Consider the following 17174-nt stretch of genomic DNA (forward strand, 5'->3'; position numbering starts at 1 on the left):
CATCAGTTCAAGGTGTAAAGCTCTGCAAGGAAATAAAGCTCACTTACATTGTTTACATGACGGCATGTGGAAGTTGAAGCTGGTTTTAAGCAGATTAAAGTAAACTTTTTGATTATTCCTCATAATATTGTTGTATTTTTGGGGGGGTGTCATTGTTTTCTCAAAGTTTTTTCGGCCATGTTTACCTGCTGTGTATCCTGTGTGTATTTAGCAGAGCTTACGCTTGTGCCCTGGCATCTATGTGGTGCTTCACTGTACAGTGCATGCAGTTCTCTCTCCTATACACAAACACTGTAGTGTCTGCAGACAAAACAACAGTATTATAGTGGCCATAGATGTTAAGCTTTTTCAACCAATTTTTTTGCGAGCGAACCGTCTAATCCGTCAAATTATCATGAGGTAATTGGGCACCAAAACGGTCGTACGTCATCAGTCGGAAAATCAACCGGTCAGGTTGGGAAATTTGCATCGGTCAGAGTGAAATTGATCCATTGTCCAATTATTTGCAGGGCCAAGCAGGCAGCGACCCACAGTTTCCTAGCTTCTACTAGACTATGTCGCTTGAAATGCTTTTGTTGATGGACAAATCATCCATGATAACGAAAATAAATCTTAACATATACGGCCACCTTTACAGTGTTCTCCAAATTCTAATAATATGCCTGCTGTGTGACACACAGTGCTGTACTGCTTCCCAGTTTCAATCGCTCTACTCATCTTAAATTGCTGCCCATGTTTCTCCATAGCTTTTTACCTTTTGGGCCTAATTTTAGCTACCCACCCCAGAGCTTGCTTCCAGCCGTGCTACCCTCCTTTCCACCTGCTTACTTCACCAGTTGCAGATTGGGTTGAGCTGGCGTTTGTGGTTTTCTTCAGAGGAAAAAAAAGAAAGCAACCTGTCCCGCGGGTGGCTTTTTGCTGCCCATTCAGGCTTCTCGTCTGGCCTCAGGGAAGAAGTACCCTTGTAACTGAACATTAAACTGATAATGCTGGTGAAGTGACAATGCCATTAAACAAAAAAATGTTATAGCAAGATTACTCTGTGGCTTCAATTTCCTTTTTAACACCAACAGTGGGTAGAGTTCCATACATGCCCCTGATGTAAATGTCATATTGACATATTAATTACTTTATCTTGTTGTACATATAATTTTTGTTAAATCGTCTTGGATAAAGTGTAACATCTTTCATATTTTCCATAAATAGTTTTTTGATTATTTCTTATGCTTCAGTTGTCAATAAATCAATAAAATCCAGTCTCAAAAATAAAGTATTGTTTTAATTCCACTATATAATTGGTGTCTGTGCTTCTGTTTATTGTAATGGATGTATCAGTCAATGGGCCGGATCAGCATCTGGACTGCTTTGAGGGAATAGGATCCTCCTCTGTACTCGGCCCAGTAAATGCCATCTTGATGTTTGCTACGATAATGCCCTCCTCTGTACCACACTCCATTGAGATTGGCATGGGCGCAAGCGTTGTACCACCATCCTCCTTTATGAAAATGAGCACAGTTACCTGAAATTAAGAGAGATTGCTATAAAAAGTGGTTTCTATGGTAATGCATGGTTGGGTTTATAACTGTGTTTCCCATTGTAGTAAACAGTAGTACAGTGGGTATTGAATTATGATGTGCCTGGAAATACATATAAACAAAAATTACTTCCTTCCAGTGAAAAATCCAGTTGCTCAAAAATGAATTCTGACTGACATTTCATCTGTCCTAACTGAGCTTGAATCTCTCTCTCTCTCTCTCTCTCTCTCTCTCTCTCTCTCTCTCTCTCTCTCTCTCTCTCTCTCTCTCTCTCTCTCTCTCTCTCTCTCTCTCTCTCTCTCTCTCTCTCTCTCTCTCTCTCTCTCTCTCTCTCTCTCTCTCTCTCAAGTTTAATTATTTAATTATAGTAAAGTCTATAGATGGCAGTTCCTGTAATCTGAGCTTTCTGGACAATGGGTTTCTGAATAACAGATCCTGTACTTGGTTATTGGGTACTGCACCTACTGTATATGAGAAGATTTGTCTGTTTAAGTCGAACTTGACCAACTGTAAAATGCATTTTCTGATCTGGTGATCCTTGGTCAAATGTAATATTATGCTTTATACATTGTATAGATTTTTTTAAACTTTATAATTGTTTTCTTGCCACAGATTAAAACATACATGTTGCTGTCTAAGGTCCGTTTCATTAACTTACTAGTTTGTAATTTTTGGAGAAATTTGAGAAAACTTTAAACATGCATAATATGCGGCCCTTAGACTGATATGACCATTCTGTATGCCTTCAAATGTTTCAATCCCCCTGATAGTTAAATCAATCTGTGCAACTAGGCGATCGAGTGTGTGGCTGCATTACTCCAGAATGCGAATGAAATGTACTATATTATTTATTTTTTTGCTGCTCACAGCCTTTTTTTTTTTTCTTCCTCACTTGGTCATTTTTGTCATCATAGTTTTAAGCAGTATCTACATAAAGTACATTATTAATTTACCTGAGTACATGTCTTTGTCCCTGTCCAAAGTGGTGAACTGCTTGCCATTGTGCCAGACCATGGAGTCTCCTGCATTGCCCTGATATGTTCCCAGACGAAGTTTGTAGAATTCACTCTCTGGCTCCAGTCGGAAACTACTGTATTCTGCATACACTTTCTTATTGCTCCAGTCTTCCAGCTCTATCAGAAGCCTGTAATTGTCTTGGTTAGTCAACTGGTAGATGTTCTCCAGTCCCAGCCAGTACTCTGCATCAATGTTCCCAAAACCTTTCTTTGGGGAGAGATTAAATTAAATGTTACTTTTCCTGGGAAAATTATACAGTATTTATAATTAATCATATTGGTTTCCCCTGGTTTTATAGATCCCCTTGTTTTAAAATGGTATCCCTACTTCCATTATATGGCCCCATATTGTGTCCATCTGTACTACAGTTAAAATGCATTTTTAAAGAATTCTCTAAAAGTAATTGTCGATCTAAAGGTAACTTGGCATAAATACCTTATATGTTTCCCAGTTCCTAAAAAAGTTTGCTGATCCATCAGTTCTTCTCTGTATGACTGCCCATCCACCTGGATCCAAACTGTTCTCACACCAAAGCTGCATAGGACTGTTGGCATTGTCTGGTTTTATCAAATAAATTCCACTGCTGGAAAATCCTGATTCTTTGGCATGCTGGCAGTCTCTAAATGGGCCTGTTAATAGAAAACCAATAGGGTAATTTTCTACCACATTTTTTGTCAGTCGCCTAGTACATGCAACCCTATCCCTGAAGTAATACCGTTTCTGCTTTTCACTGTATACACAGCTGAAAATATACTGTCACTGAAAAAAAGCTTTTTTGGCAAATTCAGTTTTCTTATATGGTGTGGAATGGCAATATGTAATTTTCATATTCCCTGCTGCATGTATTTGATGCCAAAGCTATAATAGGGTTTCTTCTAAACATTAATATACAGTGCCATGCAAAATCAGACTTTAACAATTCTCTTATTAATTGGTTAAACATATCCTGCAATTAGATTTTGTCTTCAGTTATATTTTCCTTTTGAAAGCACTGAAACTCAAGGTTCTTTGTAATATAACATTATTTTATGTTGGAAAAAATCTTGAGAATAATATGTAAAAATGCTGCAATAAGCATACTTATTCAAGACCTATACCTTAATATTTGATAGAGCCACTAATTGTGTCAATAACCACTTTGGAGTAAATATGAGCTTTGTTGTTTAGGTTATTTGGATGACGCACTTTTATATAGTTTCATATGGTTCTTTTTTGAGTGTTGGTTTTTGTAATTAACAAGCAGTCATGGTCACTTTGTCTTTGGTGCCATTTCAGCTTTGAGGCAACTGGAGAACCGTTCCTTAGGTTGCATTTTAACTTGTATTTGTATTTTTTTTGCAATTATTAGTGCAATTACAGTGAGGGGAATGAGGTTGAATAGACGTTAAATCACACCTGTATTTCTTGCTTGAAAATGTAATCCGTCAATAACCCTGCTAGCAACATGGTTCAGTGAATGGAGCCTTCTCTCTTTCTTTTGTTTAAATCTTCTTGTTTGGGTCATTAGCTCCATGTATGCGCTTTGGCATGCAAGTCAGTCTGTGTGGTCCGACTTAAAAAGTCAGCTTTTATTATGTTATAGAATGGTCAATTCTATGCAACTTTTTAATTGGTATTCATTCTTTTTTTTTTTTTTTAATTTGCCTTTTTCCTATGATTCTTTGCATCTTTCAAATAGGGTTCACTGACCCCATCTAAAAAACAAATGCTCTGTAAGGCTACAAATGTAATGTTATTGCTACTTTTTATTAATCTACTGTTCATATTCCAGTCTCTTATCCAAATCAATGCATGGTTGCTAGGGAAATTTGGACCCTAGCAACTGGATTGCTGATATTGCAAATTGGAGAGCTGTTGAATAAAAAGCTTAACTCAAAAACCACAAATACAAAATGAAAACCAATTTCAAATTGTCTCAGAATGTCACTCTCTTTATCATACTTAGGGGCAAATTCATCAAGGGTTAATTAACCCTCGACTGGGGAATGAAAATCCTTCGACTTCGAAGTCGAAGGATTTTACGCAAATACTGCGAACGATCGAAGGAATAATCGAGCGATCGTACGATTAAATCCTTCGAATCGAACGATCGAAGGATTATCCTTTGACCAAAAAAAGTTAGGCAAGCCTATGGGGACCTTCCCCATAGGCTAACATTGGGTTCGGTAGCTTTAGGTGGTGAACTAGGGGGTCGAAGTTTTTTCTTAAAGAGACAGTACTTCGACTATCGAATGGTCGAATAGTCGAACGATTTCTAGTTCGAATCCTTCGATTCGAAGTAGCCAAAAAACACTTCGAAATTCTACGTTTTTTTTCTTCTATTCCTTCACTCGAAGTTAATGAATTGGCCCCTTAATGTTAATTTGAAGTTGCACAACCCCTGTAATGCCATAGAAATTCCCAAAAAGTATTTAGCCTGGTTAAAATCAGTCACTGTAAACCTGGCTAATGCAAGAGGTTACTATTTTGTTTTCTTTTAAAGAAACTCTTGTTTTGTCTCTGCGTGGCAGATTAATTTTGTTGGCTGATAGCCTGTTGACTGTTAGCTGTGCCTGATATAGCGATAGCCGTAAGATTCCCAATATGTTTGTTGTATACTAAAAGTTCGTTTCCATAAACGGTATATACCTTCCTCCACATTGGGCTCTAGCTTGTACAATAATTGGGTTTGGCAAGTTGCTAAATAAAAGGTGGTAGAATGGACTATGGAACTGTCCCATCCAACCCTTTTGAACTTGTAGCTTGTGTTTGGCTTTATCAACAGTTTTGCCAGATATTTGCAATGTTATTGGATTTTAAAGGGGAAATTAGCATTCTGTGTTAGCATTGGTATTCTTATATCCTTTCTTTGCAATTCCCTGCCTGTGCTAACAAACAATTTATGGATTTCTCCATCTTGTAAATAGGGATGCACCAAATCCAGGATTCGACCCTTTTCAGCAGGAATTCATCTGAATCCTTGTGCCTGGTCGAAGCAAATCCTTAAAATTGTGTCTATTTTATCAAAAAACAATGAAGTAAAAAATGTTTCCCTCCCCCTCACTCATTTGCATATGCAAATGAGGGTTCGGATTCAGCTCCGTATTCAGTCGAATCTTTCATGAAGGGGAGGAACCCCCAAAACATTGTGTGAAGATCTTAATAAAGCACAAAGGATTTAGCACATTTGCTGTCATAATTGACATTTTGTGTTTTTTTGTTTTATGCTGAATCTTTCAAGAACGATTCTGGGGTTCGGCCACATCCAAAATAGTGTATTCGGTGCATCCCTACTTGAAAGTGATGCTAATTTTTAAACTGTTAGCAATTTAGTCTCTTACTTGGCTTTGCCTGTCTACAGGATGTACCATAAAAATGAAACCGTGACTTTTGTTTTTGGGGGAAATTGTGATTTTTCTATCAGAAGTACTGTGAGGCCCCTCAGGTTCCCTGGGATGGTTTTCTGAACATTCACGTGGCAGTACTCATTCCATGGGATAAAGCTTATATTTTTTCTTTTCTTTTTTTCACCGTTTCTCCTTGTTGAAAAGTTACTTTGTCTTTTGTTTTATATGACAAATGAAGGGAATGTCCTCTGTTTTTCAGGAAGGATGGTCCCCTCAGGGTTGATATTGTTAATCCTTAAAATATTTGACTTTCCATTTGTTTCTGTAAGGTAATTACCAGGATGTTTTTTTTTTTTGTTTTTTTTTTTACATATTTTAAAACCACATTTGAGAAACTCAAAAGTTATTAAATTACACTCAAAAGAATAGAGCTTTTATTCAATGTCATGCTGCCTAAAATAGAAATGATATGCTGAACGGTTTCCTCAGGAAGGGAAGAGGGTATTTTATGCTGCCTAGATTATTATTTTTAGGTATTATTTATAATCATTTAGTGACTAAAATGTTGTGCCTTTTTATGACATAATGCTCATGTTTTTCCTCCTTTTTGCCATACCTTTTACAGGAGGACCAAATTTATGTTGTGTGAAGAAATCCGTTTATTTGTTTGTATTAATCTTCTTGGCATTAGGCTAATGGATAAACTCTGCCCTTCACCGATCTCCTACGCCAAGAATCGGCCCCTTCTTTGCCTACACCCCCAACCAGGCCAACACAATTATCCCAAGTGCAGACAAAGAAGGGGCTGATCCTTGGTGTTGGGGCATAATTTAACCTCTAGCTGAGAGGTCTGGCATTAGCCTTATGCTGTAACATTTTATAAGTCATTAGGGGTCATTTATAAAGTTCGCGCAGCACATATTTTTCGCAAATGGTTGTATTGCGCATGTTTTTTTGCGAAGTCGCAGTGTGAATAAATTTTCGCAAATGGCGCACAAATCAGACGGGAGTTTGCACAAGAGCACCCAATGTGCGAGGTTGTGCGTGAAAATAGCATTGACAGCAACTTAAATTTGCAGTTTGCGAATATTTTATCCGCCACCAAAGTTGTGGTGTAATTGAGTCGCTCAGGGTATTGCTCTCTTGTATAGGTAGCACCTCTATATTCACTGGAGTGCTAGGTTAAATTCAAATCTACTATAAACTTAATCTCACGTGAATAATCTTTTAAATATAAGTAATTCAAAATTCTGTTACTTTTCTGCAATAATCAAGTTACTCTTCGATATTCCCCTTTCCGCAAATCAAGATTTGTCTCTGACTCCTGCACAAAGAGACCGGTTGCTGATAAGGAAGAAAAGTGGAGATTAACTTGATTATTTTTTTTTACACAGGTATGGGATCCGTGATCAGAAAGCTCAGAATTGTGCAAAGGCCATCTCCCATAGACTCAATTTTATCCAAATAATCCACAATTTTTTAAAAATGATTTCCTTTTTCTCTGTAATAAAACAGTACCTTGTACTTGGTTCCAATTAAGATATAATGAATCCTTATTGGAGTCAAAACCAGCATATTGGGTTTATTTTTTTACATGATTTTCTAGTAGATTTAAGGTACAAAGATCCAAATTAGGGAAAGATCCGCTTATATCTGTTTTTAAAGCAGAGACCTGTTAGTTCATGATATATACTAATTCAATAAACTTTACCTTCATCAATGATTGTTACTGGAGGGATCCTGAATGGGCTGCTTGTCGGGGCTTGTGGTGGCTGTCTGCTGTCTCTGACTCTTGGGTATCCAGTGTCCCTCTGAATTTCATTACCACCCCCAAGCCCAGGTGTGTACTGGTGGATCTGGGGGTAGTGCTGGGGAACAACTTGCACTAAAGGTGGTGAGCCTGGGCTGTCCCTCCTGGAGAAAACTTTCATGCATTGTTCTTCCAGCAGTGCAATAACAGATGACTGATTATTAACAACATCTACCAATGATGCATATTTCAGTTCCAGCTCTTTGTAACGAGTAGCTGCTCGGAGCATTTCTGATGTTACATTAAGGATCTTTGTCTCCAGCTGAGAAACTTCAAGAGCATTGTCTCTTTTGCGGATAATTTCATGCAAGAGCTGCATATAAAGTTGTGTCACGCGGGAGTTCATGTTGCGACTCTCCTTTCTTAGCAGCTTCACTTCATTTACTATATTCCCATCAACGGCCACAACCACTTGAAGCATTTCCATGTCCCGCCTCTGTTTAGCCAAAACATCTTTTACATTCTCTAAATCCATCCTAGTCACCAACTCCTTATTTGGGCCAGATCCTTTTGTAAGGACACATATGGGTCCCGTGACTTTCTGTTGAGGCACCAAGAAGGTATAACCGCACCGTTTTCCATCATCTACTTCATCAGTAGAACGAGCAATCCTAGTTAATGTCTGTCTTCTACTTTTGGTATCACTATTTGAACAGAGGCCTGTGGGTACCACTAAAAAAAGCATCAGTCCAAGGTTCCAAAGTGTCGTGTCCATCCTAAACAGGGGGAGTCTGGTGCCTAAAATTCTGCAAAAATGAAAGAGGAAGGTCAGATGCTTTGATTATACGTGCTTCTGATAAAATGCCACTTTACTTATATTTACTGCAGAATTCCATATTTATGTTCTATCATGAAATGTTTTTACTTTTCAAAACAAATGAGCATTTCATAATCAGAAAGGATACTTTGCAGACACACTGTGTATCATGCATGTTTTGGTTTCCATTAGATTCAGCCGGCAGCTGTTTTTTTTAGACCTGCTTCTTTACAATATTAAAGAACATTAAGTTTTTCTGGCATTTTCTGCCCTTTGATATTAGTTATTGGGCTTGATTCCAGAGAATAATGGCTTTGTTTAGATGCACACTTTTTTTTTTTTAAGTAAAAAGTGTGTCTCGGGGTATTTTCCATTTTTATGTTTTAAAAGGCAGAGCATTTCCCATACCTTATGGCACTTCTACTTGTCTTGCTTTTGTGGTCACATTAGAAACAGCCTACACCTCCAGTCTGAGCTTACGCTGGCTGCATAACCCTAGTACCATGATCTTGAGATTAGACAAACTTCCAAAATGATGACATGTGACCCTTTTGTGTCTGTTCTTTGTACTTCCTGGTGGCCCCTTAGTCCACACAGACAATTAAGATTCGTGTAACAAGTAAATAGTAGTATAGTACTCTAATAATAATAATAATAATAATAATAATAGTATGTATTGTTGCAAAGAGCCTTATCCAGCTTTATTTGACATCATGGCTGTTCTAGATACTTTTGTGTTGACTTTCCATACCCTTTTATTACTAGTGCTGCTACTCTCTCTTTTACTGCGTTATAATATATAATATGTACATTTTTTAAATGAATTATCTAGAACAGAGGTGCCTAGACTTTATAAATGTAGGTTCTTCTTCTAGCAAAAGTTATTGTATCAGGGTCTACAAATTTGTGTTATATTGCCATGGAAAATGCATTACACTAAAAGAAAACACGTGGGTTTATGTAATAAAAGGCAGTTTTCCCAGGGGCAGTAACCATAGCAACCATTCAGCAGGTTGCATTTACTGGTCACATGTTTAAAAGCAAATACCTTATTGGTTGCTATTGGTTACTGCTACAGAGCAAACTTGGTGCCTTTTATTACATAGGGGGGTAGGTGCAGTGTCGGACTGGCCCACCGGGATACGAGGGAAACTCCAGGTGGGCCAAGGTGACAGTGCGCCCTCATGCTGCTAAACTTTTGGCCTATTTCATGGCTATTCCCTATTTCTATGAGAACAAGTGTCTAAATAGGTGGAATAATGGATTATAGTATGTAAAGAAAAGAGACTAGGAGAGTAGAGGTTGAGTGAGGAGAGGAAAAATAGTACTGAGGGTGGGCCCATGGTCTAAGGTTTTTTGGTGGGCCCCTGGTGTCCCAGTCCGACACTCGGTAGGTGTTTTATTGAAATATACCCATTTCCAAAGCCATTGTATTTAAGATCTGAACAATAGACCATACCTAAAAGGCTAATCTAATACAAAATGTTTGGAGCACCACTGCTCTAGAAGCCCTTTTGTGGATTATTTTCCCATCAGAGTTGTCAAAGCTCCACTCTGCATCAACATTCAATCTTATGCAGAAGAGAAAACTAAGAATTAGGATCTTAACACATGGGGTAAATTCATTAAAGGGCGAATTTCCGCCAGCAAACTCTCCACCACACTTCGCACCACTTCACCAGGTGTAAATTTGTTACCACTACGCTAATCCACTAAAAAGTTGCATCTCAGCAGCCGAATGCAGGTGAAGTTTCACTAGCGCTAATTCATCAGCGCAAGCATTTCTTAGTGATCTTTCGCTAGCGTTGTATTCTGCCTAGCGAGAGTTTGTTAGTACTCTTAGGTCAATTTTAATACAGTGTGTCATATAGACTTCTTTATTAGAGATGTTGGCGCAAATGCTCGAAGTGGCCGCTTCTTATTACAAATTTCCAAGGAAGCACTAAAAAAGACTAAAGAGATCCTCTAATGTCCTAGACCTGAGCCCACACTTAAACAAATGCGGCATGCCTCTCAAATTGGTTCACACAAAAATCTTTAATAGTTAGGACTTATAAAGATGATTCCGCTTTAAAAAATGGAAAAAAAAACGCCATAGTTTCCAGCATACAGGATATGATGTCACTGATTTAAGGTTGAGGAGGATGAAGTTTCACCTTATCAGTTCGCCAGGTCTAAGCTGTTGAAGGAAACTCTGGTGAAAAAGGTAACCTTCTGTAAAATTCACACTTTCGTGGAGTAGCTATTTGTCCGCCTGAGAGAGAAATCTCCTGGCGATAGGTGTGCAAAACCATGCTAGCGATATATAAGACTTTTAGTACCATGTCAGTCTACTGTTCAATGTGTTACTCACCAAACACTCATTTTCAGTTCAGCTGTTTGCAGGTATTATTACAGTAATAATGACTTTAAAAACCATCTTATGTTTGGCCATTTTTCCTACTATTGAAGATTAGAGTTTCTCCATTAAAGGGATAATTTACCTTTTAAGTTAACTTTTAGTATGTTATAGAATGACCATTTGTAATCAATGTTTTAATTGTTTCAAATAGTTTTTGATTTATTTGTCTAATTATGGCACTTTCCAGATTTCAAATGAGTGTCAGACCCCAGCAACAAAAAAAACAAACAATTGCTCTGTGAGGCTTCAATGCTTTTGGTACTTTTTATTCTTTTTCTATTCAGGCCCAGACTCTCTCTACCAGTCACTCATTCAAACCACTTCCTGGTTTGATAATTTGGACCCTAGCAACCAGATAGCTGCTTTAATTCCAAACTGGAGAGTTGGTGATCAAAAAAGCTAAATAATTCAAAAACCAGGGATACAAATTGAAGACTAATTGCAAATTGGCTCAGAATACCACTTTCAATATCATACCAAAATGTAACTCAAAGGTGAAAACTTTCTTTAAAGGGCATGTAAAGGCTAAAAAATAAAATCCCATTTTTATTTTCTTTAATGAAAAAGAAATTATCCATTTTTACTTTCTTTAAAGAAAAAGAAATCTATCTACAATATACTTTAATTAAAAAATGTGTACTGTTTTTATAAGAAACCTGACTGTATGTAGTGAAATTCTCCCTTCATTTACTGCTGTGGATAAGAATTGTCAGAAGGTCCTTAACTGCTCTGCAGGGAAACATTCAAATTTATGAACAGCAGGGGGGCCCAACCTTACTTCCCAGCCATGCAGAACTCAAGCAGCTTTATTTGTTTCCCTGTAGAGCAGTTGGCAACTGTGTAGAGATTGGATTTTATTTTTGCCTTTACATCCCCTTTACTGTTTCCAACTCCAGTGGCAGAGACAAAGACCACAGAGCCAGATTTAAACAGATAAACTGCCCCTGTCTTCTGCCTACTAAAATGAAAACATGACTATGGCATGGCACTCGCGATGCTTCGTTTTCTGAAGTTGCTCAAAGTTGCCTTGAGGAAACTTCGGACGACTTCGGAAAACAAAACGCTGCGAGTGCCATTGCCCCAGGCTTTTTTTCATTCTAGCAGGCGGAAAACAGGGGGAAGCAGTTCGGGGAGATTAGTCGCCCCAAAGAAGAGGCAATTAGTCGCTGGGCGACTAAATCTCACCGAATCTCAGAGTGTGACATTACCCTTATTCTATTTTAGACTTTACTTCCCCTTTAAAGGCAGTTGTTATAGTTAATATAATAGCTAATATTCCACAGATGTTTCTGATAAATGTGTCAACTAATATAGCAAATTGTAACAGTTTTGAAGAGCCTGTACTTGGAGAACTGAGCTGCCAGACTGAAATAACATACAAAGGAGATTTAAAGTTTCAGGTTTAGAAAAACTGTCAAAAACAAAAAATAGAAAGCATCTGAAAAAGTCTTTACGTCTGATGTAACCTAACTGAACTGGAAAATAAGTGTTTGCGAGGTCAGAAGCCCTTTAATAGATTATTAGCTGAATCCAATCTTTACCCTTTTTTAAGAGCGGCTGTAAATGTTTAAACCAGCATTTGAGCCCAGATAAAGTCATGGTTGGAAATGTGCCCATTGTAACTACAAGGAGTTCCTATATCCTTAAAGAAAACCTATAGATTAGTCAATAACAGCCAGTCAGACTTGCTTTTCTATTTATTTATCAATCTTTTCTGATGTAGTTATATACTATATTTATGTTGTGGGTAAATCATTGCAATAGGTTGTGACACGTGTAATAGAAATAATACCTTGGGTTGACCAATAACCGATTTCCTTCTTGGAAGTCAGATTCCAGTGATTGCTTTTCCAGACACGGAGCAGCCAGTGAATCTTTCCAGTTTTTCTGCTCAGGCTATCATATGTGTTTTTGACTCCAGTATCCCTTGTGGCTAAAGCTTTTTGGAGTGCATCAATGTTTTTGCTGTTTTGAGCCATGAAAGTGAATCCCATGTTACAAATTAGACTTACTGTTTAATTGAAGCTGTAACTAAAAACGTCTATTTGCATTTCACTGCACCTTTTCTTTTATCTCTGTGCCAACGTATCCCCTCATGTGGCTTTTCCTGTACAATAAGTCATTTCTACCAAGTGTATTAAATACACAGAAGCCTGCTTTGCAGGTAAGCACAAACGCAGAACGAATGTTACATTTTCCCCTGGGTTCTCGGTTTCAAAAGGTCATTCTTTTGTCTAGTGTGTTTCTACTTACAGAATCCTTTAAGCTCTTTTTCGCTTTTCAGGAAATAGTAGTCGGAAATATGTTATTTTCTGTTTTACCAATGAACTTCTATTCCCTTGATGATAAGATGTATTTTCCATTCTGAAATGTGGTTGATTTAATTGGGGTCTGTGTGCGTTGTGTATATTTCTTTTGCAGGTGTGTGAGATCATCCCTGTAATGTATAGTTATGTGTCCTGTCGCAGAGGCGGGATGTGATAATCAGCTGCAATGAATGAACCATTAACTATATAACTAAATATAAGGTAGCATTTCATCCAAAGACACAGGCCTGTTTTACTGTTTAAGTAAGACGATGTTCTTAGGAATTTGTGTCCTACTGCCCTGAAACCATCTAGAGGCTGGCTCTGATATAGCATGCACAGCTCAGTAAACTGGAAAACTTGTGTTTAAAGGGGTTGTTCACCTTTACATTAACTTTCAGTATGATGTATGTAGAGAGTGATAGACATTTTGCAAATGGTTTTAATTTTTTATTAGCTCTCCAGATTGCATAAGAGAATAAGAGACTGGAATATGAATAGGAGAGGCCTGAATAAAAAGATGAGTAATAAAAAGTAGCAATAACAATAAACGTGTAGCCTTACAGAGCATTTGTTTGTTCAGATGGGGTCAGTGACCCCCATTTGAAAGCTGGAAAGAGGCAGAAGAAGAAGCCAAATAATTAAAATCGATAGAAAATAAATAATGAAGGCCGATGGAAAACTTGCTTCGAATTTTCTATTCTATAACATTCTATAAGTTAACTCAACAGTGAACCACCAAGTAGTATACTCGCATAGCAAGTGTAGCAACTCCAAATGCTGCAGGTATAGATCCAATATTTTTAGACAAAATCTATTACAGTAGCTAAAAATGCTAGCTATTGCACTCAATATGAAATGTAAAACAACTGTGGTTTATTTACCCTGTGAGCTGGCAGGTTGTCATTTTGAGCTTTCACGTATCAAATTGTGTGTAAATATCCAGACAGACATAACACTACGGGGCCTAGCTCGAGTGAAGGAATAGAGAAAAAATAGTTTGAATTTCGAATGTTTTTTTTGGCTACTTCGACCTTCGACTACGACCTTCGAATCGAACAATTCAAACCAAAAATCGTTCGACTATTCGATAGTCGAAGTACAGTCTGTTTCCATATCACTTCTCCCTCTCCAAATCTACATTGCTTCTCTACTCCACGGGGAATAGTGATTTGCAGGGGTTTATTATTTATCTTCCTTGTTAATAAAAGATCTTGTTTTATATAATAGGGCCTGCTTTGTTCCCAGTGCTGGGTGCAGCTGATAACCGGCTTTTATTATTTATTTATTGTAAATAAATGCTGCAACATATTGAGCAGGCCATGTAATGCCAAAATGTAATTTGCTTCATCATGGGCTTTTCCTGTCTTGCAGTGGGGGGGGGGGGGGTCACTGGTGGAATAACTGGAAATAAGATCTGGTAGTTAATCTCATGGAGCAAGTTTTACATTGTTTTGCCAACTATTTATTGCTAATTGCTACAGATGAAGTTTGTAATTTGAATGTTCATGGAGCTTAATGCGACGGTCTTTTGAAACAAAACTGTCTCCCAAGAGAGAGAGCAGTGTGCCAAGCTCTCAGGATGGCAAGATAATGTTTTTCTTGCTTTGATCATGTGGGTAATTGCTTGCATGTTCTGAATCACAGGGATGACCAAAAATGATTTATTTCCATCTTGTTTAAGAATTTAGGAGGGATGTGGCCTCCACATTTTTGATCTGAATCCAGCTCTGCATCTGTTTCTGCAATAATCCTACCAGCTATTCTTTCAGTACCTATTAATATGTTATTATTATTGTGTAATCTTGTGGAAATTCCAAGTGGTGAGTTTAGCAGCAACTTATTTCAAATGACTTCTAACTGAATCAGCAATGTTATCCGCAGTCAGATGATTCTGAAGGCAAATCGTTCACATGTTGTTTTGTACATTAGGGGGCTATTTATCAAAGGTTGAATGTTAGAGTTTTCTATACCTCGAATGAACTCACAACTCCAAGGTTTTTCTTAAATAAGAAACCATTTAATAGAAAAAGCTTGAATCAGAGAGTTCAAGTTGCTCGAATAAACAGAGTTTTCAATGAAAAAAAAAAATCTTGAGTCGCTCAAATTGATCAAGTTTTCAGGCGAACCCTCATAAAAAAACTCAAACATCATGAAGGTTAATAACATCTTCAAATGGTTCAAGGGACCTCTGCCATTAAATACTAAATGACCTTGAAATGTTATCAATGGTTTATTTTCGGATTCAAGCTATTTTCCAGGGTTGAGGTGTAATAAATCTCAAATAAATTAATTTAAAAAAAAAATCTATTTTTTTTTAAGACCAAAAATGTGAATTTTGTCCAAAAAAAATGCTTGAAAACTTGAATTTTCATGAAAACACAACTCGAACCTTAATAAATAACCTCCTAGGTGTTACATCTCTGATATGTGAATAAGTCTATCAGTATGGTGTTATTTACAAAACAGAAGAACTACAAAACTATATATCCTTATAATCAGTGCTAAGTGATATAAGCAATTGTAGAACTTTGTGGTGCTATTTGTGTCTTAAAACAGGTATGGAACATGTTATACAGAATGCTCGGACCTAGGGTTTTCTGGATAACGGATCTTTCCATAGTTTGGATCTTCATACCATAAGTCTACTAGAAAAGCATGTCATCGTTAAATAAAGCCAATAGGCTGGTTTTGCTTCCAATAAGGATTAATTATATCTTAGTTTGGATCAAGTACAAGCAACTGTTTTATTATTATAGAGAAAAAGGTAAACATTTTTTAAAATTATGGATAAAACGGAGTCTTTCTGGATAACGTGTTTCCGAATGGCCGATCCCATCCCATTAATAAGAAATATCTACCCAGTGCTATAAAATATAAGAGAGAATTAAACTATGAGATTTGAGTATAAAAGCAATCGTGCCCTTGTTAGTTTATAAATCTGTTGTCTAAAGAGATCAATAGAAACAGCCAGACATACAGGGGATGCTGGGTTTTGGGAATAGTAAGCTTGGGTAATCATTGGGAAGCATGAATTGGGGAGCCCAATACCAAATTCTGCACTAGGAAGTATGAGCCGCTGATATTATCCCCAGCCCATTGAATCCAGCTACGGAAAAAGTCATTTTCTGTGGGACTGTTAGTTAAACGTATCCCATAAGTTGATTAAGTATGAAATAGAATTAACAGACAGGTAACTTTCTGTTAGGAACATTAAAACTCATATGGTGGATTGGTTGGTGGGGGCGCAAGCACAGCATTCTGTTTTTGTTATTATCCTTGTTGAAGTATATAGCTTTTTTGTTCTGCAGCTGACAACGTAAACTGAAAAACAACCACTAATGAGGAACATGAAAAAGAAATAAGCGAAAATGAGGGACTGAATAGTAAATGCATAATAATGTAGAATCTGATTTCATGTTAAATCCATTTTTCTTGGTTGCTATGTGAACATTTTGTAGCAACTATACAGCAAAAATACCAGGTCACTGAATCATAGAATAGTAATCTAAATGTAAAAAATAAACATATGCAAAAGCAATTGGAAATTTAACTATGAAGAAACTCCTATTTTTAAGAAGAAAAAGGAAAAACATAAAACATCTGTATACAAATGTCAAACAATATATATATATATATATATATATATATATATATATATATATATATATATATATATATATATATATATATATATATACTTATGGTACAAATCTTGTGATTCCTCTTCAACGGGCATTAATTACTTTTGGGGGTATTTTTTACTTTATTATTCTATCGTTTACTCTTGAGAGCGTCTTTAATTTCCATCTGCTTGCTTTTTTTGAATAACTGATAAATGGGCTCACATTTACAGAGCTCTACCTCCAGCTGACATTCCCTGGCTAGCGGGTTCTCCATTGAGCCCTTAGCTTCCAGAATGTGTTTTTTTTCTGTTAGTGAAGGGGTTAATAGCTTCCAGATGTGTTTCATGTCTCAGACAGTTCAACAGCATTAAGTGTGAAATGTTCATTTTGCCTGTC

The 17174-nt window shown here is 37.1% G+C and overlaps 2 protein-coding genes across 6 annotated transcripts in view; one reads left to right on the plus strand and one right to left on the minus strand.

The window, feature by feature from the left end:
• LOC108714351 (ras-specific guanine nucleotide-releasing factor RalGPS2) overlaps nt 1-17174 on the plus strand; it is a 128281-nt gene that overhangs the window by 67569 nt on the left and 43538 nt on the right. The gene's annotated exons all lie outside the window — the stretch shown is intronic.
• The window catches only part of angptl1.L (angiopoietin like 1 L homeolog), a 16328-nt gene continuing 413 nt past the window's right edge, over nt 1260-17174 (minus strand). The window contains exons 2-5 of the mRNA XM_018258497.2: nt 7590-8434; nt 2988-3181; nt 2489-2759; nt 1260-1519 (exon numbers count right to left, since the gene is read on the minus strand). Of these exons, the coding sequence (XP_018113986.1) occupies nt 1332-1519; nt 2489-2759; nt 2988-3181; nt 7590-8403 (1467 nt within the window). The 5' untranslated portion in view covers nt 8404-8434 and the 3' untranslated portion in view covers nt 1260-1331. The remainder of the gene's footprint in view (nt 1520-2488; nt 2760-2987; nt 3182-7589; nt 8435-17174) is intronic.

Source organism: Xenopus laevis, chromosome 4L (assembly GCF_017654675.1).
Source record: "Xenopus laevis strain J_2021 chromosome 4L, Xenopus_laevis_v10.1, whole genome shotgun sequence".
NCBI classification, from domain to species: domain Eukaryota; kingdom Metazoa; phylum Chordata; class Amphibia; order Anura; family Pipidae; genus Xenopus; species Xenopus laevis.